Raw genomic sequence first — 27,977 nt, forward strand, 5'->3', positions numbered from 1 at the left:
CCCTAGTAGCTCTATAGTATCTAGACACCAAAAACACTGGAGTTTCCAAAAAGGCGTGTGCTTCACTGTCTTCGGATGGGTGGGACACCATAACCGTCCCGATCACACTCCACGACCACTGGACGCACACTCGATCCACTCCAGAGACGAGCCAGTGCAGAATAACATAGGCTACCTTAAAATGTTGTTCATAGTACTCATCTTGTGTTTGTGTCCGGTATTTCAATGCCAAACGGAGGATTCTGAATTTCCAGAGGATGTGGACCTTGAAGACTACATGATTTCTGACATGGATTTAAATGCCGTAGGACCTTTTCTTTCTTTTTTTTTTTTTTTTTTTTTTTTTTTTGCATTTAGTGGGCTATATCAAAATGCCATTTTAATACTAAGTCACTTCTAGGATCTCATCAGTGTTATTTTTTGTCTTCAGGGTCCTCATAGAGTCCCGCGGCAGGTGAAAACGCTTCTAACCAAGGTAAAGTTGCGCAACCTGCGCTTTCTGGATTATAGCCACTCAAAATAGTCAAGATGACGTTAAGTTTTGAATAATCAAATAATAAATTCAGTCTGCGAAGTCGTCTTCAATTCATATTTTAAGTAACATTTAATAACTCGCGCGCAGCCGCGCAATCCTGAGCGCGAGACTCGTTGCGCGAGAGTGAAGTGTTTACAACGACAGAGAAGCTGCTTTTCTGCTGGTTTTGTTTGTTTCACATAGACTGGCTATTTTTTAATTTTGTATTATCAAGTAGGGCACAACAGGGTAAAAGCAGGTCTTAAGGGAAATGGGATTTTCTTCTGATCCCGAAGTAGGGCATAAAACGATCGAAAAAATGTATTTGATTTTATTGAATTTTGATGGAACAACACAATTTGTGTAAATAGAAATTGTAAAGATAGTTTGTTTTGATTAAAAACTTCTAAATAACTCCAAGTGTGGGGTAAAAGTTCCCTGGGGGGATCATACTGTACAGTGAAAAACCTAATAAATTGACTCTACTCAATGGATTGAGTAAACTAGTTCCCTCAGTTGAATTGAGTGATGGCATCTCCAAAACTTGTGTAATTAAGTTCACTTAACTTGGTGTTCATATAGAAGCAATTTTGTTTTAAAAGTTATAGTAACTGCAAGTAGACTTACCTCAGATTTTCTGTTTCAATGTTGATGTTTTAACTTAATTTAACTGAATGGACTCAAATTTAGGTCATACAATAACACAGCTTAATTAATGAGGATTATAACTGATTCTAGGTCAAACAGCAAATGAACTTATTTCTCCACAGAAATGCATATAAACCTGTACCTCAGTTGCACATGCACAAGGTGAACTGAAATAGAGTTAACAGGACCAAACTTTGGTCCAACTTCACCAAAGGGGACACAGATCACCCTAATGTTGCAACACAACAACATAAATAATACTACAAAAGAGCTAAAACCTCTATGAATTCTTAATAATTCAAGCACAAGGCATTATGGGTATTCCCATAGCCTCAGTTTTGTCCTCAACATGAGTTATAAACACTTAAAATCTTAAGTCTATGGATTTAAATAATAATAATAAATTCAAAGGACTTAGGTATTTGAGTTATGAGACCAAAACTCAACATTTCAAGTAATGTTTAATTAAGACAACTTGACTTTTCCAGTAATGACAACATTAGGGCTTACAGTGTAGATATAGGGACAATGGTGTAACATTTTTCATCACATGCAAATACTTGATGGGCTATAGCAAGCTAGTCTGGGATTAACATTTACTGTAAATTACCACTTTAACAAATAGTGCACCAGTTTAGAGTACATTTTTTCAGCACTGGCCATCCATTGTGATTAGAGAAGCCATCAATGAAGGCCACTTTAAACATCATAGCTTGCAACAAATGTATTCCCTACCAGTTATGGAAAACAAGTTGTTGCACTACATTTATTCTGTATCGTTATCCTTTGCCAAGTTAAGAGTGTTTTTGGTGGCCTTTTTGAAAAGAGTGGGTATTTTCATGTCAGTCACTGTAGTACATTTACTGTAAAATCCTGATAAATTAATACCGGATCTCTTTCAAACAGTGTAAGAAGCTTTCAGAATATTTCTGTCATTATATTTTGATGACACTAGTGGATAATACCATGTTACAGCTTTAATGTAGTAACAGTAACCGTATTAATTGTGGTATTTGGTTGGGGGGAGGGCCATCAGACCAGATGTTTAACCACTTGGCTACATCGCATATGTTTTAGAACAACTATTCTAAATATTAATCTATATTTTCATTATGGTCATAACTATTCATGCTCTCGCCTTCCAGGAAACTAAACCTCACATTCAGGAGCTGTCAATCCAGACCACTATCATCTCACGCTATGCCTTCACTGCGGTATCCTGCAGCATGCTCAACAGACACTCTGCTGCAACTCAAGGGGTCTTTCAGTTCCACATCCCTTCTTCTGCATACATCTCCAACTTTACCATGTAAGTGTTAAAGTTTAAACATATGACTGGCACAATCCATAAATATTTCATTTCATATATGTGTTTTGCATATATTGCAACTTAAACATTAAAACAAACAATGCACAATAAAATAACAAACCAACATCTGATGTCACTTTCCTCTGGAAAAAGATTGCGGGAGAGGTCCTTTCTCCTGCATACTTGTTTCTTCTCCCCCATTCCACTTTCTTTTTTCCTTTCCAGCAGGCCCAGGTCACCAAAAGTTCACCCAGAATTTCTATATGTCACATATAATGTCCTCTGTGAATTATAGTTTTTTTCCTTTTCATGTTTGGTATCATTTTAATTGTCTTAGTGCGACTAGTAAGATGGTCTCATTTCCACAGCATTTCAATAGATCATAATAAAGATTTCAAACTTAATAGAATTCTGTTCTCCTATGATGGGTTGTGCCTCCATAATGGTCCCTGGTAAAATTATCTCCTGTCCCATATGAGGTGTGACCTTATGGGTCACTGGATCCTATTTGGCTAAATTATAATTTATGGTTTTATTACCTTGAGTTGAAGATGGTTGTTTTGGTATGGGTATTTAAAGAAAGCTAGCAAAAGAATCAGGGGGATTCAGCTACGAAACCCCTATACAGCATTGTGGTGCCACAAGTTTCATATTGAAATTACTCCTTAAAGAGACTGCATTTGGGTTCAGTGTTTTTTTAATTTTTTTATAGTTGAGTGCATCACTGTCTTTATATCCTGAGAGAGGTTTTTGAAGGCCCTGAGAGAGTTTAGACTATTATTAACCACAAACGGACAAACAGTGGTATGAGAGATATTTACAGGATGTGCCAATAATAAAATGCTGCTGTTTCCATAGCACTAATAAAAAGTCTCTTTTTTTATCCTGTTGGTATGGTGGGAAAGGATTGTGGGAGGACGAGTCTTTCCCAGTCAGGTGAAGGCCAAAGAGAAGAAGATTAAGAAGGAAGGTAGAGAAACCAATGGCAAACCGAAGATCAAGGACTCAACAGAGCAGAGGTCAAGATACGCCTAACCAATGCTTGGAAGTTGTACATTCTTAACATGTGATCTTGAGTTACTGTGGTGGTACTCAAGGGGGCGATAGAGTTACCATCAAATTTCTGTGACATAAATTCAGATGTGTTATTAATCATGTAACAAGCTATAAACATGCCTGCACTTTAACTAGCTTTAACTTACTTGCTCAGCAAGATTCTCTTCAAACTGCTGTTCCACCACAACAGTAGTGGACCTGAAAGAAAACTGACCATAAAAGAAGACACTTTTCGCAAATGTCCACTTTTGCACCCCCTGTGGCAACATGGAGAATACAACACGCTCTTGTGTTATGCTGAGTATATGTTTCGCAAGCCCTTTTGAAATTTAATCATGTGTAGGATTTAAATAATAGGTATCTATAATTAAATTTTCACTAGTTATAATGATAATTCTTGATATCAGCAACGGAATCTATCATTAATTTCAAACTGAAATTCCAAATACACATTTCAGATACTTCTTACTAGTAAAAAATAATATTTTTATATCAATACGTATATTGTTACTAGTGCAAAAGTAATTTCCTTATGTCAACAACTGAATAACAACTAGTAAAAATGCTAATGCAATAATTTTATTTATCTGGAACTGGATTTCAGATTATAAATAAACTGAAGAGTAATTAAATATATCTTAAAAGGCTTTCTTACTACTTACAATAATTTGATAGATATCTCAAATTAACATCATACCAAATTATAGATATAAAAAAGGAGCATTTTTACTAATTGTAATTCCATTGCTGATATCAGTAATGGAATTATTGATAACAAAATGATTGTTTTACTAGTAAGTAGTATATTGCTGATATGTAAAATTGGAATTTCAACTAGTAAGAAATGAATCATAGATATCTGTAACTGCATTTTGAACAGGAAAGCGCGAATGACAGATCATTTTGAAATTCTACTAGTGAAAAAGGATTTACAGATACTAAAAGTTCCAGCTTTTGCCAAAAAATGTGACATCAAGAACGGACATTTCCACAAGTAATAATGCCATTTTTTAAATCAAGAATTAAATTTTTTACTAGTGCAAACCTAGTCACTTATTTAAAAAAAACAAAACTGCATTTTAACTAGTGAAAACTGAATTATTTATATTTATAATTCATATCCTGAATATGATTAAATGTCAAAAGGGCTTGCCATATGTACGTGGAGACAGGGGTGTAGATTCAGGGGGTTGTACTTGCTTCAAAACAAGCAAGTACAACTCCACCAATATAGTTATACCATGATCAATGTAAATGCTTCATACTGTTATTGATAAAACACTCACACCTGTAATTAATTTGCCTCAAAGTGAGTGAATCAGAAATGAGCAAGAAATTTAGAAAGTTGAGATTTATTTTTCCACTCAAAAATCATCATTATTGAAATGTGGTTTGGCAGGCACCATAAGAAATTCCTTTGGCAAGGAGTTGACATTTCGAAAGTAACAATGTTGTGCTTTCTCGCTTCTCTCCTTGTCAGTGAGGGTGAGATGGAGGTGTTTCGCATGGAGGTCACTATTCCAGGACGTAACCGTGCTGTGTTCCTCCTGACCTATGAAGAGCTTCTCCAGAGACGATTGGGCCATTATGAACATATGACCAGTGTTAGGCCCATGCAGTTGGTCAGTAGACTCAGTGTGGGCGTTACCATTGTGGAGCACTCCCGTATCACTTACCTAGAAGTCTTACCCCTACGAAATGGCAAAACTCCAGCCTCCAATGGCAATGGGAAGGCAGATGGTAACCAAATCAGATGCTTTAGTGTGTGTTTAGATGTGTTGTAGCTGGTATGGATTAAAATATTTGACAATATTGCAACATTTTGTTGCTCAAAAACAGCAACACAGATGGCATAATTTAGTATTTTTCTTTGCTATTTTTCCATTCAAAGTTCTTGGGAAAATACCCATTTTGTTTCAGTTCATTTAAAACAAAGACAGGCCTTTACTAAAACTTATTTCTCTAAAATGTCCCTTTAGGTAAAGTAGGACCACCAGTTTCCACCATAGTCAAACAAAATGAAACCTTCTGCAAGATCAGCTTCACTCCCAACATCGTCCAGCAGGCCAAAATTGTCACCAATGGCATGCTAGGAGAGTTTGTGGTGCGCTATGATGTACAGAGAGAAATGGGCATTGGGGACATACAGGTATGCACAGTCACAATAGAAAGTTTAAGTAGTATACTTTTGTATACTTTATCTATACGTAGCTAGGATAGAAGCTACATTGCATAAAAAGTTATTATGATGAACTGGATTTAAAGAAAATAAAAATAAATACATAAAACACACAAAATGTATCATTAAACTTTTATATAATATATGTAATTATATTATATATTATATTTAGGCTATTGTGCTAAATATATAACATTTACTGTAAATAAACACAACAAATTGCATGTTATTATACAAGTACATTTTTGTATTTCTATTTTATCTTTAGCGAGGATATAAGCTATAATATGGAGGGCCAAATTACTCAAAATTAAATCATTAAATAAATATTTAAATATTAAAATTAATCATTAAATACATAGTGAATTAATTAAATGCATCATTAAATAAATAATTACATATTAATTTCATTAAATAAATCAATAAATACACATAGTGAATTAATTACATGGAAAATTAAATAAATATTTAAAGATATTATTAAATACATAATAAAATTGTAAAAAAAATGATAAAAATATTCAAATTAATTAATAAATCATTAAATAAATAAATGTCCCTTGTATTTCATTTTAGCACTATTTTAACACCATTTTTTTTCTCACAATGCATTATGGCTGGGCTTGGTACAATGAGAGATTTCTTGTTGACTCTTGCAGATGAAGTTGCTAACCAAAACGTTGATGAAATTTTAATGCAAAAATTATTAACAGTTATTTTATATATAGGCGTTTATAATACATATATATCACATTTTAAAATACTATATATATATATATATATTATTATTATTATTATTTTAAAATATGATATATGTATTATAACAGTATAAACACAATAAATTGCAGGTTGAGTTGATTTTTGTCTTTCTGTTATATCTTTAGCTAGGATATAAGCTATACTGCATAAAAACTGATTATGATGAACTGCATTTTGAGAAAATAAAAATAAATACAATAAATATATTAAAACTTAACGAATGAGTATAAAACACAGTACACATTGTAAAATGTATCATTACACGATTTATATAATATGTAATTATATAATATATAGGCTATTAAAAAACATATAATACTATTTCATTTAAAAATATATTATATATAAATATATAAACATGATAAATTGTATGTTATTATACAATCATATATATAATTTCATTACAATCATACAGAATTATATTTATAACAGAATAAGAATACACATTATTATACAATTAAATATAATTTGATTATAATTATACACAATTATATTTATAACACAATTATAATACATTTATTTTGTTATAAATGTATCAATTTTATCATTCACTATTTTATCATTACACACCCAGTAAAAGTATCTGCTGTCTTTCAGGTTCTGGATGGACATTTTGTGCACTATTTTGCCCCTAAAGACTTGCCTGTCGTGCCTAAGAACGTTGTATTTGTGATTGATACCAGTGCCTCCATGCTTGGGACCAAAATCAAACAGGTAAATAAACTGCAGTAAACACTGATTGAAGCATCTAAACTTAAATCACTAATTTAGGCTTAAAAGGGCTTAGATAAAGTGTGTAATTTCTATGCCACTAGCATCACCAAACCAGAGGTTTCCCGAACACTCCCCCTGCCTGCCATTAGTTAGTCAAAAGAGTGCCACCCAAAATTCACGCCATTGGTTGAGCCAATGTTCCTGTGTTGGGCTGGATAGGATGCTCAAACGAAAAGCAATCATTTGTTGGAAGCAAACACTTTTGGTGGAAATCAACTTATAAATTGCTTACATTTAGTTTATCTCTTCAAACTAAAGCTGAGATATTAAGTATTTTAACAATGAAGAAATTACACTCATCAGCTTAAATGGACTCATTGAACTTATAAATGTTTATTCAACATTCCTGAAGTTACAAACTTGCAGTGTGCCATTCTCTCAATGAGGCAATGATATTATGACATGCTTCTCCCAGCTGGTTTTTCTGACCTCATAGATAGACATACAGATACATACACCCTTCTCTGAACGAAAGTGTTCAATAATAGCTCTTTTTTGTACTCTCTCTCATCCAGACCAAAGACGCTCTGTTCACAATCCTACGCGAGCTGCGGCCCAACGATCACTTCAATTTTGTCACTTTTTCCAATCGCATCCGTGTATGGCAGCCAGGCAAACTAGTGCCAGTCACACCCAACAATATACGTGATGCCAAGAAGTTCATCTATATGATCTCACCCACAGGGGGTAGAAAGTTTTACACACTCCTACACCCTGCTAAACATTTAAACAAAATTTATGTTGATTTAATTTAACTTACAGGAATAGTTCACCCAAAAAATGAACATTCCATCATTATTGATGTCGTACCAAACCAGTACGCTATTACATTTTCCATGGAACTCAAAAATCTGACATTTGTCAAGAATGTTTTTACGCAGCTCTTTCTCAAGTTCCAAAAATGACATACACACACACACACACACACACACACACACACACACACACACACACCTACACACAACATCAAAAAGTGCCATAAAAGTTTCACAAATGTAGTTAATGCCCTATATTCCAAGTCTTCTAAAGACATATGATACGTAGCTTTCAGTGAAGAACAGACCAAAATGTAAGTCATTATTCACATTAGAGCTGCATTTAGCTCGCGTCTCACCTGCTTTCTTGTCAATAAAAAAAAATGGCGTGACGCATTGGTTACTGTGGTCAAGTCCACAATAATATGAGCTGCGCAATGATTCTTTTCAATTTTGGGTGAACTATTCCTTTAATATCAAACATATTTTCCATTTTTGTTTAACTCACTCTCTCATTCTCGCCATCATTTGAAACCCTTTTCCAAGGCACTGACATCAACAGTGCCATTCAGACAGGCTCGACATTGCTAAGTACCTACCTATCCAGCACAGAAGAGGCCCATCACAACAGTGTGTCGCTCATCATCTTCCTGACAGATGGGCGGCCCACGGTAGGCGTTGTGCAGAGTCCAACCATCCTTGGTAACACCAAAGCAACAGTGCAAGAGAAGTTCTGCCTCTTCACCATTGGGATGGGTAATGATGTGGACTACAGGCTGCTGGAAAGGATGTCCCTGGAGAACTGTGGAACCACGAGGAGGATCCCAGAGGATGCTGATGCAAGAATTATGCTCAAAGGGTGAGGAACATGAGGTCACCACACGTTTGAATGTTTTTCCGGGTTGGTGAACCGATTAAAAGACTGATGATAGGTAATGCAAATAATATGTAATCAGATTACACAAATTTCTTACACGTATCGCAGCAGTTCCACAGTGAAATATCCACTGAGTGGTGCTAAAAGCTAGTTAACTGTTCTTCCAAACAGATGAGGTTTTCAACAAAACTGAACTCCCTACCCCAAACCTTAAACCTAAACCTAACCGATAGTGTCATAAATGCAAATTTGAGATGAAAAATGCAATCGCTGAAGCAACCATGTCATTTTCTGCAGACTCGGGTGCCCCGCAGGACTTGTATCCCATCCTTTGCATTGCAAGTGCAACAGTTTATCAGTTGAGCTATCACGCAATTTGATCATGCTTTACAAGCTTGTAAATGTTGTTGTTATGTTAGATAGCATTGTGTGAGGAACAGAGTGAACAATATGTTTTAATGGTAATCTGCTGTTTTATTCATGATACAAGTCGTTGTTGTTGTAGCGCCTCTAATGTCAGCCTGGTCTCATGAAATTTATGTGAACATGACAAAATATTTGCAATTCAAATTGTATGTGCTGTATTACACATTTGGCTGCAGGTTTCCAGTGAAACGTCCAGCTGGGGGCATCAAAAGCGAGTAAAATGGTGTTTTGTTTTAAATATACCCCCCTAACCTAAAACTTTTTCCTGAACCTAACAATTAGTGTTTTGAAATATACAGTATATGAGACGTTAAAAAAGACATCCTTACCTTATCATTGCCTAAACCTAAAAAGCACAATTTCTGAAGCAACCACCTCATTTCGTGCTGCTTCTATGATTGTGTTTCATGTCAGCTTGAGGTCATAGCTGGACTTGAACCATGGTCCTCTGACTTTAAGTCCAACATCCTATCAGGTGAGCTACCACGCAAGTTAATAATGTTGGAATAAGTGTATATATGTAGTTGGGTCTGTTGTTTCAAGAAAGATGCGTTTGAGTAAAAGTGTGTCGATATCATAAAATAGCAGGGTCTGAGTAACAGAGAGAAAAATAAGTATTTATAAAGTCATAATCAGCCATTAAAGTCATGATTTCAGTGAAAGTGAATAAAACACACAGTTGTTATAGTTCCTCTAGTGTTCATTTCACCTGGAAACTGCAGGGAATTGTACCTGGAGACATGTATAACAAGTTTTGCAAAGATGTATATAGAGTCACGTTTTCACTATGAGACCTGGTTAATGTTCATTTCACCAGTAAACTGCCACCATACAGTTGTGCTCAAAAGTTTGCATACCCTTGGAGAATTGGTTATATATGTACCATTTTTAAAGAAAACATGAGTAAGCAGGCAAAACACATTTCTTTTATTTCTTATGGGATTCATATTCAACTGTAGGTTATAACAGAATGGCACAATCATAAAACAAAACATGGCAACAAAGAAAAAAATGAAATGACCCCTGTTCAAAAGTCTGCATACCCTTAGTTCTTAATACTGTGTATTGCCCCCTTTAGCATCAATGACAGTGTGCAGTCTTTTGTAATAGTTGTCTATGAGGCCCCAAATTCTTGCAGGTGGTATAGCTGCCCATTCGTCTTGGCAAAATGCCTCCAGGTCATGCAAATTCTTTGGTCGTCTTGCATGAACCGCACGTTTGAGATCTCCCCAGAGTGGCTCAATGATATTAAGGTCAGGAGACTGTGATGGCCACTCCAGAACCTTCACCTTTTTCTGCTGTAACCACTGGAGGGTCAACTTGGCCTTGTGCTTAGGGTCATTGTCATGCTGGAAAGTCCAAGAGCGTCCCATGCGCAGCTTTCATGCAGAAGAATGCAAATTGTCTGCCAGTATTTTCTGATAACATGCTGCATTCATCTTGCCATCAATTTTCACAAGATTCTCCGTGCCTTTAGAGCTCACACACCCCCAAAACATCAGTGAGCCACCACCATGCTTCACAGTGGGGATGGTATTTTTTTCACTATAGGCCTTGTTGACCCCTCTCCAAACATAGCGATTATGGTTGTAACCATAAAGCTCTATTTTGGTCTTGTCATTCCAAATTACAGTGTGCCAGAAGCTGTGAGACGTGTCAAGATGTTGTCGGGCATATTAACTGGGCTTTTTTGTGGCATTTTGCCACAAAAAATCTTTCTGGCAAATTGACCATGCAGCTCATTTTTGTTCAAGTATTGTCGTATTGTGCTCCTTGAAACAACCACAACGTCTTTTTCCAGAGCAGCCTGTATTTCTCCCGAGGTTACCTGTGGGTTTTTCTTTGTATCCCGAACAATTCTCCTGGCAGTTGTGGCTGAAATCTTTCTTGGTCTACCTGACCTTGGCTTGGTATCAAGAGATCCCTGAATTTTCCACTTCTTAATAAGTGATTGAACAGTACTGACTGGCATTTTCAATGCTTTGGATATCTTTTTATATCCTTTTCCATCTTTATAAAGTTCCATTACCTTGTTACGCAGGTCTTTTCACAGTTCTTTTCTGCTCCCCATGGCTCAGTATCTAGCCTGCTCAGTGCATCCACGTGAGAGCTAACAAACTCATTGACTATTTATACACAGACACTAATTGCAATTTAAAAAGCCACAGGTGTGGGAAATTAACCTTTAATTGCCATTTAAAACTGTGTATGTCACCTTGTGTGTCTGTAACAAGGCCAAACATTCAAGGGTATGTAAACTTTTGATCAGGGCCATTTGGGTGATTTCTGTTATCATTATGATTTAAAAAGGAGCCAAACAACTATGTGATAATAAATGCCTTCATATGATCACTATCCTTAAATAAAAGACAGTTTTTTTGCATGATCAGTCATATTTTTAAATCAATACCAAAATTTCACAATTTCTGCCAGGATATGCAAACTTTTGAGCACAACTGTACATATAACAAGCCACGTACATTTTTTTTGAAAAATAAAATAAATAACTAAAAAATAACAAAAATAAATAGGCCTACAAAGGTTTAGTATATACAAATCACTCATTTGGTTCTTCATTCCTTATTCACTACATTGCCACATAGTTTACTATACTGGGACAGAGTTAGTGAAAATGAGTAAAATCTGACACAACTGGAGAAACTACAGCGATTTGAGTCATTGATGCTACAGATTTTTATATTATATATTAATTCAGATTTTTCCTGTCTGTCTGAACAAATTTTAAAAGGCATGTTATGTTAACTATAAGCAAGATAACACAATGATAAACAGCACAGTCAAGTAATATAGTGAAACAGTGTTGATTCAAAATTTGAAAGGCTTCTAGAAGATCTGATTTTTATGCTAATCTTGTAAAGAAGTCAAGGTGACAGGTCAAAAGTCACATAAGATGCCATGGGAAGTCAGAACTCTTTACAAAAGGCTTAACAGTTGTGCCCTACTCTATAAGTTCAACAAGTTCAGTGTGAAGAATACATGACTTATTAACCCACAGTCTGAAGCAACATACTTACCTTCTCTCCTACAGCTTTTACGATGAGATTGGCACACCACTGTTATCCGATATCCGGGTGGAATACTCAGAGGATGCTGTGGAATACATCACCCAGAACCTTTTCACAAACTACTTCAATGGCTCAGAGCTTGTTGTGGCGGGAAAGTTGACCAATCGCAGCTCAGACTCACTACATGTTCAGGTTACCGCCAGCAACAGTGAGAGAAGCATCATGCTGGACAAAGATGTGTCTTTACGGGAACGTGAGCGGGAAACGGAAAAGCGGCTAGTGGAAGCGGAAGTGGGTCCAAATTCAGATGGTTATGTGGAGCGATTGTGGGGATACCTGAGCGTTAAAGATGGACTAAAGGGACGACTTCGCAGCCAGACAAGCGGAGAGCGAGAAAACTACACGCAACATGCTACAAATCTTTCGTTAACGTACAACTTCCTTACGCCACTAACGGAAATGATTGTGGAGAAACCACAAATACTAGCAGACGGAACTTTAGCAGGGGCGGTATCCATGGAAGCCCCGCCCACTAAAGCACCACCCTCTCCTCAATCATCCAATCAGCTATCAGAAGATGACTACAGCTTAACCCAGAGCCTCATCAGAAATGGACTGTCGAAGCCGAGTTCTGCAATTGCCAAGGCAACAAGTATGTTTATTTAAATTGGACAAAACGTAGAACATCCTTGTTTTACATCAGATTTGGGGTTATTATGACTTACATTACACAATGAGTCAGTTGGCCTTGACAGCACTGGTGACTCAACACTAGTTCAAACAATCCATGACCATGTAACTGTTTCCTCTTATCTGCAGGTGGCGTACGCAAACCCGCCAAAAAGTCTGTCACCCTATCCAAAACATCTGGTATTTTCTAATTTTCTACATTTGTTCATCTGCTATACATTTCAGTTTGACTGTGTGCTTGTAGTTAAACTTGGTGGTAATGTAACAGCACTAGTGTCAGTTCACATGGACTGTGTGGTTTGTAATTTGTGTTGTTCAGGTAAAGGTGCTTCATTAGAGTGTAGTAAATAGCTACTGAGAGTTGTGTACAGGCTCTAATTGAAATGCCACAGTTTTGGCAGTGATGGGAAAAGAGCTGATAATTAGTGGTGTTTGCTAAGGCAAGTATCCCTGTTATTATTGCTTTTACTTTAGGCCATTCGAACAAACCCTTGTCCCAGAGTATTCAATTTTAAAGGAATAGTTAATGAGAGGGATGACGTAAGCTCGTTGGTAAGGTCACGCGTCATATCAATAAAATCAATAAAACTGATGAAAAATCTCATAGACTTACATTGGTGGTGGGACCTCAGACATATCTAATCACCTTGCAACCAACCAGATCATGCTAGCAACTGCAAAGCAACACACTAAAAGACACCATAGCAACCACATAACAACGCACTGAAAACACTCAGAACACCCTAGCAATCGCAAAGTTATGAGCTATAAGCACTCAGAACACCCTAGCAACCACATAATAACTCTCTAAAAATACTCAGAACACCCTAGAAACCTTATAACAATGCTCTAAAATAATTTAGAACACCCTAGCAAACGCAAAGTAATGAGCTATCAGCACTCAGAACACCCTACCAACCACATAGCAACATGCTAAAACCACTCAAAACACCCTAGCAACTGCATAAAAATTCACTAAAAAGACTCAGAACACCTTAGAAACCGCATAACAACCACTAAAAACACTCAGAACACTCTAGTAGCAGCCACATACCAATGCACTAAAAACACTCACAACACCCTAGCAACCGCAAAGTAATGCACTATAAGCACTCAGAACACCCGAGCAACCGCAAAGTAATGTGCTATCAGCAATTAAAACACCCTAGTAACAATGCACTCAAAACACTTAGAACACTCTACCATCCACATAACAACATGCTAAAAACACACAGAACACAATAGTAATGCTCTAAAACACCTTAGAAATCTCACAACACCCTAAAATAACTCAGAACACCCTAGCAACCACATAACAATGCACTAGAAACACCCAGAACACCCTAGCAACCACATAAAAATGCACAAAAAACACTCAGAACACATTAGCAACCACATAACAACACAATAAAAACACTCAGAACACTCTAGCAACTGCATAGCAATGCTCTAAAAACACTCAGAACACCTTGCAGGGTTCATACACATTCTGACTAGTAAATTTCCATGACTTTTCCATGACTTTTTCATGAAATTCCAAAACTCTTTTGCAGCATTTTCAAATGTTTCTACTAGGGCTGTCGATTTAACGTGTTAATTCGGTGTGATTAATTATATATAAAAATAGTGTGTTTAACAAATTAACGCAATTAATCAAGTCCCCGGAACTTAATAAGGAATTTTTCTACCAGAGCAATTCAAGCTTGAAGTACCGCCTATTTTCAGCAGGGGACAGTAAGCAAAACTCAAGCTGAATGGGCTAAGAGCAACTGTAGAACAATCACAATCAGGCTTGTTTGACACTTGCGACATCACAAGATGAGAACGCGTGTGGCATGGGGGGCGTGGTCATGTGTCGGTCTGCGGGAGAGAGAGAGCGGTAAGGCTCGTCACCTGGGTCATAATTATCTCTAACACCTGTCTCTAATTATAGTGATGGCAGAGGGAGACCTGAAAAGGCACGCCAGGGCGTCAGAGTGGGAGAGAGAGACCAGAGCCTGTGCCTGAACATATGTGTTATACTGTTGACCTATTTGTAGGTTTGGCCACCAAGAGCCCTTTTTGTTTTAGTTTTATAAGACCCTGAGAGAGAGTAATAAAATACTCACCTTTGACTGTTTGCTGTCTCCTGACTCCTCCGTTGCCCACGAACTTAGTACTGTGTTACAACGCATTGTTGCGTTCAAACACAGTTGGACGGAGCGCAATTCCGAATGCACGGATCTCGAGACATGTTTTTCTAAGTTGCAAACCACATTTTACTTGACACAGTGACCTAAAAACGCTGTGTTTATGGCACGACACAAGTCACGCAACCAAAGCGCTCTAAAAGCATTTGTCTGACGCACATTTACACTTACACGTCCTTAGAAAAGCCCTTATAGTCAAATATATCTCTGAAAGATTGACTAATTCAACTGCAAAATGGATTGCTGTGAACTGCAGGCCAATGACAGGATTATGTTCAGTAATATGGAAATAAATATATTCCCTTCTAAAGCCACTTTTGCTTTACTTGTCTGCCACAATAATGTAATGCATTTTAAGTATCTGAATTATTATTTTTTATAATTATTTATATATAACTATTTATAATTATTTGATCATTTTATATTATTATTATTATTGAATTATTGTTATTTGAGTGGATTTCTCAGCAAATATTTATATGTAATCAATTTCGGTTAATTAGATTAATTACTTGCCTTATCATTTAATTAATTAATAAAAAATTTAATCGATTGACAGCCCTAGTTTTTGTGAAAAATAAAATTCAGCATTGTGTATATAACAGTCAAAACATGCACTTATACAATAGCACTAAAGCAATGACACACAGCATTTGCTTTGTAACAATTCAAGAAAGTTTTATTTATTTATTTTTTATTTTCATTATTTTTTTTTTTTTTTTTGCTGTGAACACATTGTTTTTGCCTTGTCTTGTCCTGTCAACACATCTTTTGGATGTCTCACTGTCAGCTTTTAAATGCCCACTTGACCACTTTTTCTTATTCAAACAAATAGTCAAAAATATACCGGTATAGACTATACTTGTACAGTAAAATGTTAACCGCTGGATTTAACGTTAGTTAAACTCCGAGCAATTCCCGAGATGGTCTGAGATTATTTGTAGCCCTCACAATCAAGACAAAATTCTTGCAAACTGTTTTCTGACCACTGACACAGAGAGAGAAATTCTTCAAATGCACATTTTGTGAGAACTGCGAATCAGACCTGCGCAAAGCCAGCTTTTTTTTTTTTTTGTTCTAAACCGTCACGTATAATATGGAATCGTTGAGTACTAAAGCGAACAGAATTGCATTTAATATTAAATCAATACGGGACACAGTATTTTAGTGTCTCACATCCAAACAGCTGAGAACGTTTCTAAATATATAGGCTATATAGGCCTACAGTAAACATACTGTATATATTTGTATTTTCATCACTTTCACACAATTGTTAATGATAATAATTACAGATTAGAATGGAGAAGTAAAAAATTAGAGAAATAGACCTGAAACAGACGCCGGAGAGCCCTCACATCAGCTGTTGCTCCGGGACACAGATGCGGCACTTGACAAAATTGGCCGGGGGGAATATCAGGGGACATCAATGACAACCAGTGCATGTCTTCTCTCATGCTTTCCATTAAAACAGGATAGTGTGGGACAGGTGATACCGAGACTTTTAATGATTGCTCATAAAGAAGTGGACAATTAACAGTGCTCAGACTCACAAGCAAAATCACCATAAGCTTAATTAACATGGTGAGTTATTACATACAAAGCCTTAATAGCCTATATGAAATTTACTAATTCCTTTACTTATACATTATCCATATGAACTTGAGCAACCGTGAGCGAACTTCAAGTGTTAAGTGCAAAAATGCATCACCGCATGGCGCTATGCCTATTCACAAACTAGTCAGTTTACACAGCAATGCATTTTGCATACTGCTGCTCTGTGCGGGCTCTGGGTAGCGCTTATTGCTGAAAATATTTTGTTAAAAAATCCCATGACTTTTCCAAAACATTGTGTTAACTTGTTTTTCCATGACATTTCCAGGCCTGGAAAACACAATTTCTAAATTCCATGACTTTTCCAGGATTTCCATGACTGTAAGAAATCCTGACCTTCGAAACCTCATAACAATGCACTAAAACACTCAGAACACCCTAGCAACTGCAAAGTATTGCACTAAAATACTCAGAACACCCTAGCATGTAATGGACTCGACATGGAGGCAAAGGTAGGGTCCATATGCAAGGAGTTTATTACAATCAGCAGACAAATTCAAGACACAAGGCAGAGATGTAATCGTTGAAGCAGGCAAAGTAGTCATTACACAGGTAATCGGTCCCGGTGTTCTTCTTCTGGGTCGTCCCCTTGGTCATGGTGCAGGACGATTCGGGTGCACTCGGTGGAAGTCATGAGTCAATAATGGGTCCAGAATGTCCTTGGCGGCTACCCAAGGTCTCTCCTCTGGTCCATAACCTTCCCAGTCCACCAGGTACTGCATCTGGCCCCCTCGACGATGTAAGTCTGTGATCTCTCTGACCATGTAAGCAAGTGATCCGTCTATCTCCAATGGAGGAGGAGGCTCAGGATCTGTGGTTCCAGGGCCAGATGTCGGGTGGACAGGTTTCAACAATGACACATGAAAGGAAGGAGAGATGCGGTAGTTAGCAGGTAGCTCCAGTCAGTAAGTTACAAGATTGATTTGTCTTACAATTCTGAACAGACCAATATACCTGGGGCTGAGTTTCCTGCAGGGTAGCCGCAACTTGAGGTCTCGTGTAGATAGCCAGACTCTCTGGCCAGGTCATCGATCCGCTTGGATCTGTTAGGCCCGAACGACCCTCTGCAATCTGACGTGCGCACTGTCCCACACTTGCTCGCTCCGCCTGATCCAAACATCCACCGCTGGCACCGTAGAGGGTTCACCCGACCAAGGGAACATAGGGGGTTGGTAGCCCAGCACACATTGGAAGGGAGTGAGTCCAGTAGATGAGTGCGTGAGGGAGTTCTGGGCGTATTCAGCCCATGGAAGGAAGTCACTCCACCTCTGTTGTTCTCGACTGCAGTAAGACCTGAGGTATCTGCCGATTTCCTGGTTTAGTCTCTCCACCTGTCCGTTTGCCTGAGGATGATAACCAGACGTGAGGCTGACGTTGATGTCCAGCTGTTTATAGAAAGCCTGCCAGACTCTGGAAGTGAACTGTGGTCCCCTGTCAGACACTATGTCTTCTGGCAGACCATAGATCCTGAACACTTGGTGGAAAAGCATGGCAGTGGGTAGACATTTCATGGGGATTAGTCTGCATGACTTAGAGAAATGATCAATGATAACAAAGATGGTGGTATACCAATTGGGGTTTGGTAGATTGGTGATGAATTCGATGGACAGGTGGGACCAGGGTCTCTGAGGGATAGGCAGTGGCTGTAGCAGGCCGGCTGGCAGTTCTCTGGGGGTTTTAGACTTTGCACAAACTTGACATGCTTTACGTATGCAGTGACATCATTAATGATTGAAGGCCACCAAAATGAGTTACGTACCAGGCTTATAGTGCTGAGGGAGGTATGGATCCATTGGATTGTTCTTTGGCATAGTGCGTGGTACATACTGTTTTGTTGGAGGGCATTCAGGTGGTGCAGGATCTGCTTGTTGGGCTCTTTGGGTCTTTTCCATGATGTCCCAGCTTATGGGTGTGATGATGACAGAAGGTGGGAGTATAAATTTGTTTTGAGGTGTGTTGTGAAGGGGATCATGATGACGAGAGAAAGCATCAGCTTTGCAGTTCTTACTGCCAGGGTGGTAGGTGACTGTGAATTGGAACTTTGTGAAGAAGAGTGACCATCGGGCTTGTCGTGGATTAAGACATTTTACTCCCTTGATGTATTCGAGGTTCTTATGGTCAAATCAAATCAAATGACTTTTATTGTCACACAACCATATACACAAGTGCAATAGTGTGTGAAATTCTTGGGTGCAATTCCGAGCAACATAGCAGTCGTGACAGTGATGAGACATATACCAATCTACAATAAACATCAAATTTACACAACACAATTTAAAATCTAATATACACATAATTACACACAACACAATATACAAATAATAACATACAATGTACATTATACAATACATACAATACAGAATACACATTATACAATAAAAAAATAGTATATATAGTATATATAAAATATACAGTAGGTTGTATTGTACTGTATTGACATTCAGGCCGTCGTTTGATAGTCAGTTGCCAGTGTGTTGTTAAGAGAATATAATTTATGATAGTCCAGTGTGAGATAATAAGAGTAATAAAGTGCAGTGCTGATGTATTTTGATCGTGGGAGATCAAGAGTTCAAAAGTCTGATTGCTTGGGGGAAGAAGCTGTCATGAACTCGGCTGGTGTGGGTCCTGATGCTGCGATACCACCTGCCCGATGGTAGCAGTGAGAGCAGCCCATGGCTCGGGTGGCTGGAGTCTCTGATGATCCTTCGTGCTTTTTTCACACACCGCCTGGTGTATTTGTCCTGGAGGGAGGGAAGCTCACCTCCGATGATGTGTCTGGCAGTTCACACCACCCTTTGCAGGGCTATGCGGTTGTGGGCGGTGCTATTGCCGTACCAGGCGGAGATGCAGCCAGTCAGGATGCTCTCTACAGTGCTGGTGTAGAACCGTGTGAGGATGTGGCAGTTCATTCCAAACTTCCTCAGCTGTCTCAGGAAGAAGAGGTGCTGATGAGCCTTCTTCACAACGGCCTCAGTGTGGACGGACCATGTGAGTTCCTCAGTGATGTGGACACCCAGGAACTTGAAGCTGCTGACTCTCTCCACTGGTGCTCCATTGATGGTGATGGGGCTGTTTCTCTTCTCCTGAAGTCCACCACAAGCTCCTTTGTCTTACTGACGTTGAGGGAGAGGTTGTGCTCCTGACACCAGAGGGTCAGAGTGTGCACCTCCTCTCTGTATGCTGTTTCATCATTGTCAGTGATCAGACCTACCACCATCGTATCATCAGCAAACTTAATGATGGCATTGGAGCTATGTGTTGCCACACAGTCATGTATTTACAGGGAATACAGGAGTGGGCTAAGAACACAGCCCTGCGGGGCTCCAGTGTTGAGGGTGATGAGGAGATGTTACTGCCCATTCTAACCACCTGGCGTCTGCTTGACAGGAAGTCCAGGATCCAGCTGCACAGCGAGCTGTTTACGCCCAGAGCCCGGAGTTTCTCATCAAGCTTGGAGGGCACTATGGTGTTGAATGCTGAGCTGTAGTCTACAAACAGCATTTTCAAATAAGTGTTCCTTTTTTCCAGGTGGGAGAGAGCAGTGTGTATTGTAGATGCAATGGCATCATCAGTGGAGCGGTTTTTGCGGTAAGCAAACTGCAATGGGTCCAATGATGGAGGCAGCACAGAGCAGATGTAATCTCTGATTAGTCTCTCAAAGCATTTGCTGATGATGGGGGTCAGAGCAACAGGACACCAGTCATTTAAGCAAGTGATTTTGGATTGCTTTGGTACAGGCACAATGGTGGACATTTTAAAGTATGTGGGGACTACAGACAAAGAGAGGGAAAGGTTGAAAATGTCCATAAAAACACCAGCCAGTTGGTTCGCACACGCTCTGATGACGTGGCCCGGAATGCCGTCTGGACCCGCGGCTTTACGGATATTCACCCATTGGAAGGATCGGGTTACATCCGCTACAGAGACGGAGAGTGAACTAACCTCTATAGGTTTGGCCGCGAGAGCTCTCTCTGCGAGGGCGGTGTTATTTCCCTCAAACCGTGCATAAAAATATTTAGCTCATCCGGGAGAGAAGCAGTGGTGTTCACGGCAGAGTTTTTATTCCCTTTAAAGTCTGTGATGATATTAATTCCCTGCCACAGTCTGAGATGAGACTGTAGTTGCGGATAAACTCCTGTAGAAGTTCGCAAAACCCAGGAAATGTTGTAGCTCCTTAACAGTGTTGGGTCTTGGCCACTCCGTGACTGCCTTGATCTTGGAGTCATCCATCTCAACGCCTCTATGGCTAATGATATACCCTAAGAATGTTGAATGGGTAACATGGAACTCACATTTCTCTGCTTTCACGTAGAGTTGGTGTTTCAGCAGGCGGTCGGAACAAGAGGGAGTGGGTACCTTTACTTGATTGTCACTGTGTTCAGTCCATGGTAGTCAATGCATGGACGGAGCCCTCCATCTTTCTTCTCAACGAAGAAGAAGCCTGCTGCAGCTGGTGAGGTGGAAGGATGAATGAACCGGTTCAGGAGCTTCGGGGCATGCCTGAACTTGACTTTGGACTGATGGTTGTGACTTGGAGCTAATCCTTGAGCGTGGTGAATTACGCAGTAAATTATCAATCCTTACTGCCAATGAAATGAATTCAGTGAGTGTTTAATCCTCATCCTTACATGCGAGTTCGGCCTGCAGATTGTAGTTCAGTCCCTCTCTGAACACAGTCTTGAGTGCAATCTCATTCCATCCACTTTGGGCTGCTAATGTTCTGAAGTGTATGGCAAAGTCAGCTGCAGAACATGAACCCTGGTGTACATGAAGCAGCTGAACAGAGACATCTTTACCTCCCTCTGGGTATTCAAACACTTCATGGTTCTGGGAAGCGAAGTAATCAAATGACGTTTGAAGCCGATTATCACTCTCCCAAACAGCTGAGGCCCATTCTAGTGCTTTACCGGTAAGTAATGTCATCATTACTTGGACTCCTGACTGAATGACTCTTGTTGATTGGAGAAATATACTTTACACTGACGTAAAAATACCTTACATTTCTCTGGCGAGCCGTCAAATTTATCAGGAAGAGTGAATCTTAACGGTGTAGCTTGTGGAGATGGAAGAGAACGGATATAGCGGGTGAGGTTCTCATTTTCAGCTCTTATGTGGTTCAGTTGTTCCTGGAAAATTTGAGCAGTTCGCTCTGGTGAGCGAATGCAGCCTGGAGTTGAGAAAATTCCACTGGATTCATTGGTGGAGATGTATTCTATAATGGACTCGACATGGAGGCGAAGGTAGAATCCATATGCAAGAAGTTTATTACAATCAGCAGACAAATCCAAGACACAAGGCAGAGACGTAATCGTTGAAGCAGGCAAAGTAGTCATTACACAGGTAATAAGTCCATCCAGGCAAACAGAGCAAAACAGTAATCCAAAATCGGTAATCCAGTAAAGCAGGCACAATGGTCATAACAAGAAGGCAATGAGACAGACAATGAGAATAACGCTTGGTAAGGCAATGAACCTGGCAATACTTCGCAAAGTCATAATGGAAGAGCATGGCTATTTATATGGTTCAAACAGGAAGTAACCATAGAGGAAATGGTACAGAGTCAGTTTTTGGGAGAGGGCTCCCTCTGGTGGTCGGCTGAAGGGATACCAGCCTCATTCGTTACATAGCAGCTGTATAACAATGCCCTAAAACACTCAGAACACACTAGCAACCACAAAGTATTGCACTAAAACACTCAGAACACCCTTGCAGCCACATAACAATGCACTAAATCACTCAGAACACCCAAGCAACTGCTATGCACTAAAAACACTCAGAACACCCTAGCAGCCGCATAATAACGCATTAAAACACTCAGAACTGCCAACTCTCACGCATTTGGCACGAGACACACGCTTTCATGCTCTGTCTCACGCTACCAAAGTAAATCTCACTCCAAATGACAAGACAACATCATTCAATGTAAAGTAAATAAAAAAGAAATAGCTAAAAATCTGCTTGTTTGATTTTTTTCTGTTGGTATGACGATTGGAATTTTGGCCCGGTGTCGTGATGAACTGTGTCTGCCCGTAAAATAGAGTCTGCATCTGACGTCATAGCGATTCTTAGTGAATCCATTGGCTCATAGGACTTTTAATGATTACTACATTCACTGCCTGAGTAAAAATCCTACAAAATCCTTTTATAATGTATGACAATATAACTTTGTAAATATGACATTTAATGACTTCTAAATAATTTATTACACATAATAGTATATTGCCACAGCTATAGATCGTGAAATAAAAAGATTCTTGTTCTGTGTATTTTTCAGTTAACTTACATTTGGCAAGCTATCTGCTATAGATTTACTGAACCACAATATTACAAAATATTTTACATATTTACACACCTTACAATCTTATATGACCACCAGCAATTATGATGTAAAAAGCATTGTGTCCTGAGCGGGTACCCCCTGGGGACACTATTTCATTCGACCCTTTATAAGCGCTAACTGAAACGTGCCTCTTGTTTCATGTGAGTGCCGTGCAGACCAGCGCATCGCACACCAGTGTACAGGATAGCGCGCATCTGTTGAGAGAGTCATCTTCACTGGATATCGCAGAGCAGATGCGATCCATTCTAAATCTACAGAGAATATTCTACTTAAAAGTGCTATGGAGGAAGTCTAAACTTTAAAACGGCAAGACAGCTGCCTTGTTATTATTATTTGAATGCCTATTGATGATGAAAAAATGACACAACAATGTGCCATGCATCAACATCAATTACAAGGCTTTTCAAACTACACATCACAATTATTACAACGCATCATATTTTCACTGTAGTGGCCAAACAACAACAGGTATTGTAACAGAAATGTTACAGTTTCATATGAAATCTATAGGCAATATAATACTTTTTACAACAGTGAAATGTGTAGTTAAATGTGTTTAACTACAACTGTGTTTAACTGTGTAGACTATCAATATTCTTACAACAAGAATATATTTTTTAGAATTACTAGCTGGCCTAACCACATTAATGAGGATGGTCTTAAATGCTACTGTTAAACCATGCAAGAACTATGGTAAACTTTGACCAGGGCAAGTACAATGAAAGAAGAGGTTTAACGTGTGGATCTCCATGAAATATGGACAGTTTATGAGCAATGTTTTCGTCTTGTTCTCTTGATGTCTGATATCCAGAAAACTGACCATGTTTGCCAGGTATTTCAAGAGATTACTTAAATCATTAAGCCAGATAATAGAAGCAGAGTCCCAATTCAGTAAAGTGGTTTACTCACAGTCAGAACATTATGACTAACCCTTTAGAAACAAAGGGTGAATTAAATTAAATAGTTTGATTAGTATAGAATAGAATAGTTTGATTTTCCATAGCACCTTAAAGGAAAAAAAACTAATCATTTTTAAATTCAAAAGGTGACATCAAAATAAGGTTATCAAAATAACACCAAGATTCCAATGTAAACATACAATCAAGTTATAAATAATTGCAATTATGTAATCAATCAATTTGTGAGTGAGGATGATCATGTTGGTGAACTACCACTGAAGACCCAGGAAAAACCTTTGTAGTGCTATAGGGTATGTGTGTCTTTTGAAATGGTCAATGGCAGGTTAATTGATACAATTGTGCACAAAAACTGATAATTCTTTTCATTGTAGGGTTTGAGTAGGTCATGTTTGGTGTTACAAATTTAAGATGGTAGGCTTACTAATAGAAATAATGCATGTGTGATTTATTCAGCCTATGTCATCAAAATCTCACTCCAACCAGGAAGCCAAAGTTGGCAACCCTGCCCTAGCAGCCACATAACAACTCACTAAAAACACTCAGAACACCCTAGCAACCGCAGAGTAATATGCTATCAGCACTCTGAACACCCTAGCAACCACATAGCAACACACTTAAAACACTAAGAACACCCTAGAAAACAAATAACAACACACTAAAAACACTCAGAACACCCTAGCAACAGCATAACAGAACACTTGAAACTCTCAGAACACCCTAGCAACCACAAAGTAACCGGCCATCAGTAGCCTACTCAAAATGACCTAGCAACCACATAGCAACACGCATAAAAACTCACAACACCTTAACAAATGGATAGGAACACTGTGGCAATCACCTGAATTCCCTAGTGCTAGACATAGAGTTTTGCGCAAGCAAACACAACTCATATATTCAGAAAATGTTACTATAGTTACAGTAGGCCGAGCATGTGTGGTGGTATGCACTGTACATCAAAATGCATTTACACAGACAGTGTATATGTGTGAGACAGATTTGAAGGGGTTATACGCAGACTGCAGTACTCACAAAGAGTCTTTTTAAAGTTTTGAACAGGGTGGAAGTGAAATCTATTAAAAGCATTTATCAGATGAGTATAACTGCCCATCATTCAAGCTTTGTTTAATGTCAAAGCTTTTAAAAGTCGCTGTTCTGCTGAAATGTTATGTGATATCATATAAAACTTTGCCTTAGAAGGACCACATAGTTAACTTGTTGGGTGTGAATATTCAATGGTGTTGTTTGTGTTGCAAATTTACAGCAAGCTTACATAATTTGACTAATTTGCATGTAACAAAATTTTATTGTAATTATATAGGGTCTTATTTCAGTCATACTGACTGGTCTCAGACTAAGGTATTGCACCCAAATTTGTAAACATGTGTCATACAAAGTTCTGCAAATGGTCCATACTCAGCTTCAAATGTCTTATTGTTTCTTTGTCACCTACTTCTTACCTGTTTGTAGTTGATGGAGATCCTCATTTTGTGGTGGAGTTCCCCCACAGTAAACTGACTGTATGTTTCAACATCAATGGAGAGCCAGGACACATCCTCAGACTGGTGACTGACCATAAACACTCAGGTAAACAACATGACTACTTAAAAAAAAAAAAAAAAAAAACAATCTGCATGAAGCATTTACGTTTCCATTGATCATGTATAAATAATGGGTGTAGATTCCCACCCAGAATCTACACTCCTGTATGCAAGGAAAACTGTCATGCTCCAAGCTGTATTTGGTAATAATATTTTAAAATGTGATCATGCCAGTGACAATTTCCATGTTAAGGCAAGATAGGGTGACAGGAGAGCTTGGCAAATGGTTGGAAAAGATTGTAAATCCTTGTTTTAAAGTGTTTTCATGTGTGTTGTTTAGGTGTGACTGTGAACGGTGCGCTGATTGGTGCTCCAGCCCCAATGGGCAGTCATAAAGAACAGAGGACGTATTTCAGAACTATAACTATAGTAGCCAATAAGCCGACTCGCTCGTACATTGAGGTGACCCCACAGAAGGTTATACTGGACGGCCGCGACCGGATGATCCTTCCTTCCAGCTCCAGTATTTCAGTTGAAACTGCAAACCTGGCTGTGGTACTCAATGCTAACACAAACCTGACAGTAACCATCCAAGGGACCATCAAATTCATCATCTTATTCCACCATTACAAAAATCCAGCCCCCTATCAGCGAGATCACCTGGGCTTCTACATTGCTAACAGCAAAGGACTAAGCAAGAATACACATGGTTTGTTAGGTAAGCACCCACACATATACTTTAGTTCTTTTCCATACACCCATCAAGCTAACTCATTGTCTACTGCCTACATAGACAGCTACTTTCTAAGGCAGCATCTGAACCGAAATTGAAGGTGGTAACTAAATAGGTAACTGAATTGGAACACTCTACACAGGCAGCAACTTCACTTGGCAAGCATACACGCATTTTGTATGCTTAGCATGTTGCTAAGCTAATGATGCAATATTGTAATAACCATAAAAATAGATCGGACACAAATATTAGGTAAAATAGTCCACTTCTAGTTAGATTGCTTGTTAGTTAGTTATTAGTTTTATTAAAAACATTTTGGTTGATACTTTTCAGTATTGAACATATAAGTAAAAATAGTCGACCTTTCATTTGCTTCATCCGCCATCTTGTATTAACTTTTTTTTAAAACTTGCACTATTGCATTGCTTAGTTTAACTAACTTTTTCCGATGCTCAGCCAGATTCTTATTGTCTGCCATGACAGTAGTTGACGTCAAAAAGAAAACTGACAGTAAAAGATGGCAGTTTCCGCTAATACATGCATTGCGTTATACTGTGCAGCCTGAGAAATTTCGGCATGCACCAACATAAGAACTCGATGCTTCACTACAAGCATTTGTCTTTGAGTAATTGCCTTAGAATTTATCCAAAGCATTGGCAGCACGAAGTTGCTGCATAATTTTTGAATAGTCTTCACATCCACAGCATGACTATTATGCCTTAAAATGAGATATATGTAGGCAGCTCACTAACTTTGAACAGAGATAATAACTCAAACACATTTCTTGTATATTATATAACGGACGTATTCCTGTGCTCACAGGTCAGTTCCTGTACGAGGACATTGGATTGACACATCTTCCTAGAAACTTCAGCATGGATGTAGAAAACAACACACAGGAAAAACAAGGGAAAAATGTCATGCTACCCAGTTACCCTACTCTGAAGTTGAAGAATCGAACCGTCCACGTCATAAAGAAGAGTCGACGAATATACTCAGGAAAGCAGACAGTAGACTGTTGGTTCGTCAAAAACAATGCAGCTAAACTGATTGATGGACAGTACAATGATTATGTTGTGTCACATCTGTTTGACACAGGGGACTGGGCTAATGGAACCAACACACACTGAGACCCACACATATACCATATGCACAGAATATGATTCCAGTGGACTGAAGAGCCATAAAACATATATATTCCCATAAACAATTTGGAAAACCATCACACACTCCAGAATGCAGCATTTGAAGTATATGATTTATATTCAGTAATTTGTGGACATACTACTCTACTCTTTTTATTGTACCAACATGTGAATATATACTGTATATTTTTTGTTCATAATAAGACTGTATTTGGAACACATTTTATACTAAAAATAAATATTAACAATAAGACTGGCATTGTTTGGTACTGTACATAGGGCAACAGTTAGGTTTCAGAAGTAAAAATCCCATTCATCTTCTCCATACAAAAGTTGATGTTTAACGATAATGTACAAACCTTTCAAGGCAGATCTGCCATGAGCTCTGAGATTATTAAGCGATGAAGCCTGATCTCATGAAAATAACATGACTGTGGCAACATTTTTGCAAATCACACTTACTGCTGCAGTTTCGAGGTGAAATGTCC

The 27,977-nt window shown here is 38.5% G+C and overlaps 1 protein-coding gene across 1 annotated transcript; it reads left to right on the forward strand.

Annotated features, from left to right (window-relative positions):
- The first annotated feature begins 26 nt into the window (after positions 1–26).
- LOC127436857 (inter-alpha-trypsin inhibitor heavy chain H5-like) lies at positions 27–27,742 on the forward strand. The gene is made up of 14 exons (XM_051691306.1): positions 27–304; positions 431–475; positions 2,308–2,471; positions 3,377–3,490; positions 5,008–5,267; positions 5,507–5,676; positions 7,063–7,179; positions 7,755–7,926; positions 8,541–8,853; positions 12,347–12,975; positions 13,143–13,193; positions 25,541–25,657; positions 25,952–26,329; positions 27,167–27,742. The coding sequence occupies exons 1-14, from the start codon at positions 182–184 to the stop codon at positions 27,472–27,474; spliced, it is 2,961 nt and encodes a 986-aa protein (XP_051547266.1). The 5' UTR covers positions 27–181; the 3' UTR covers positions 27,475–27,742.
- The last annotated feature ends 235 nt before the right edge of the window (positions 27,743–27,977 follow it).

This window comes from Myxocyprinus asiaticus, chromosome 47 (assembly GCF_019703515.2).
Source record: "Myxocyprinus asiaticus isolate MX2 ecotype Aquarium Trade chromosome 47, UBuf_Myxa_2, whole genome shotgun sequence".
Lineage (NCBI taxonomy): Eukaryota > Metazoa > Chordata > Actinopteri > Cypriniformes > Catostomidae > Myxocyprinus > Myxocyprinus asiaticus.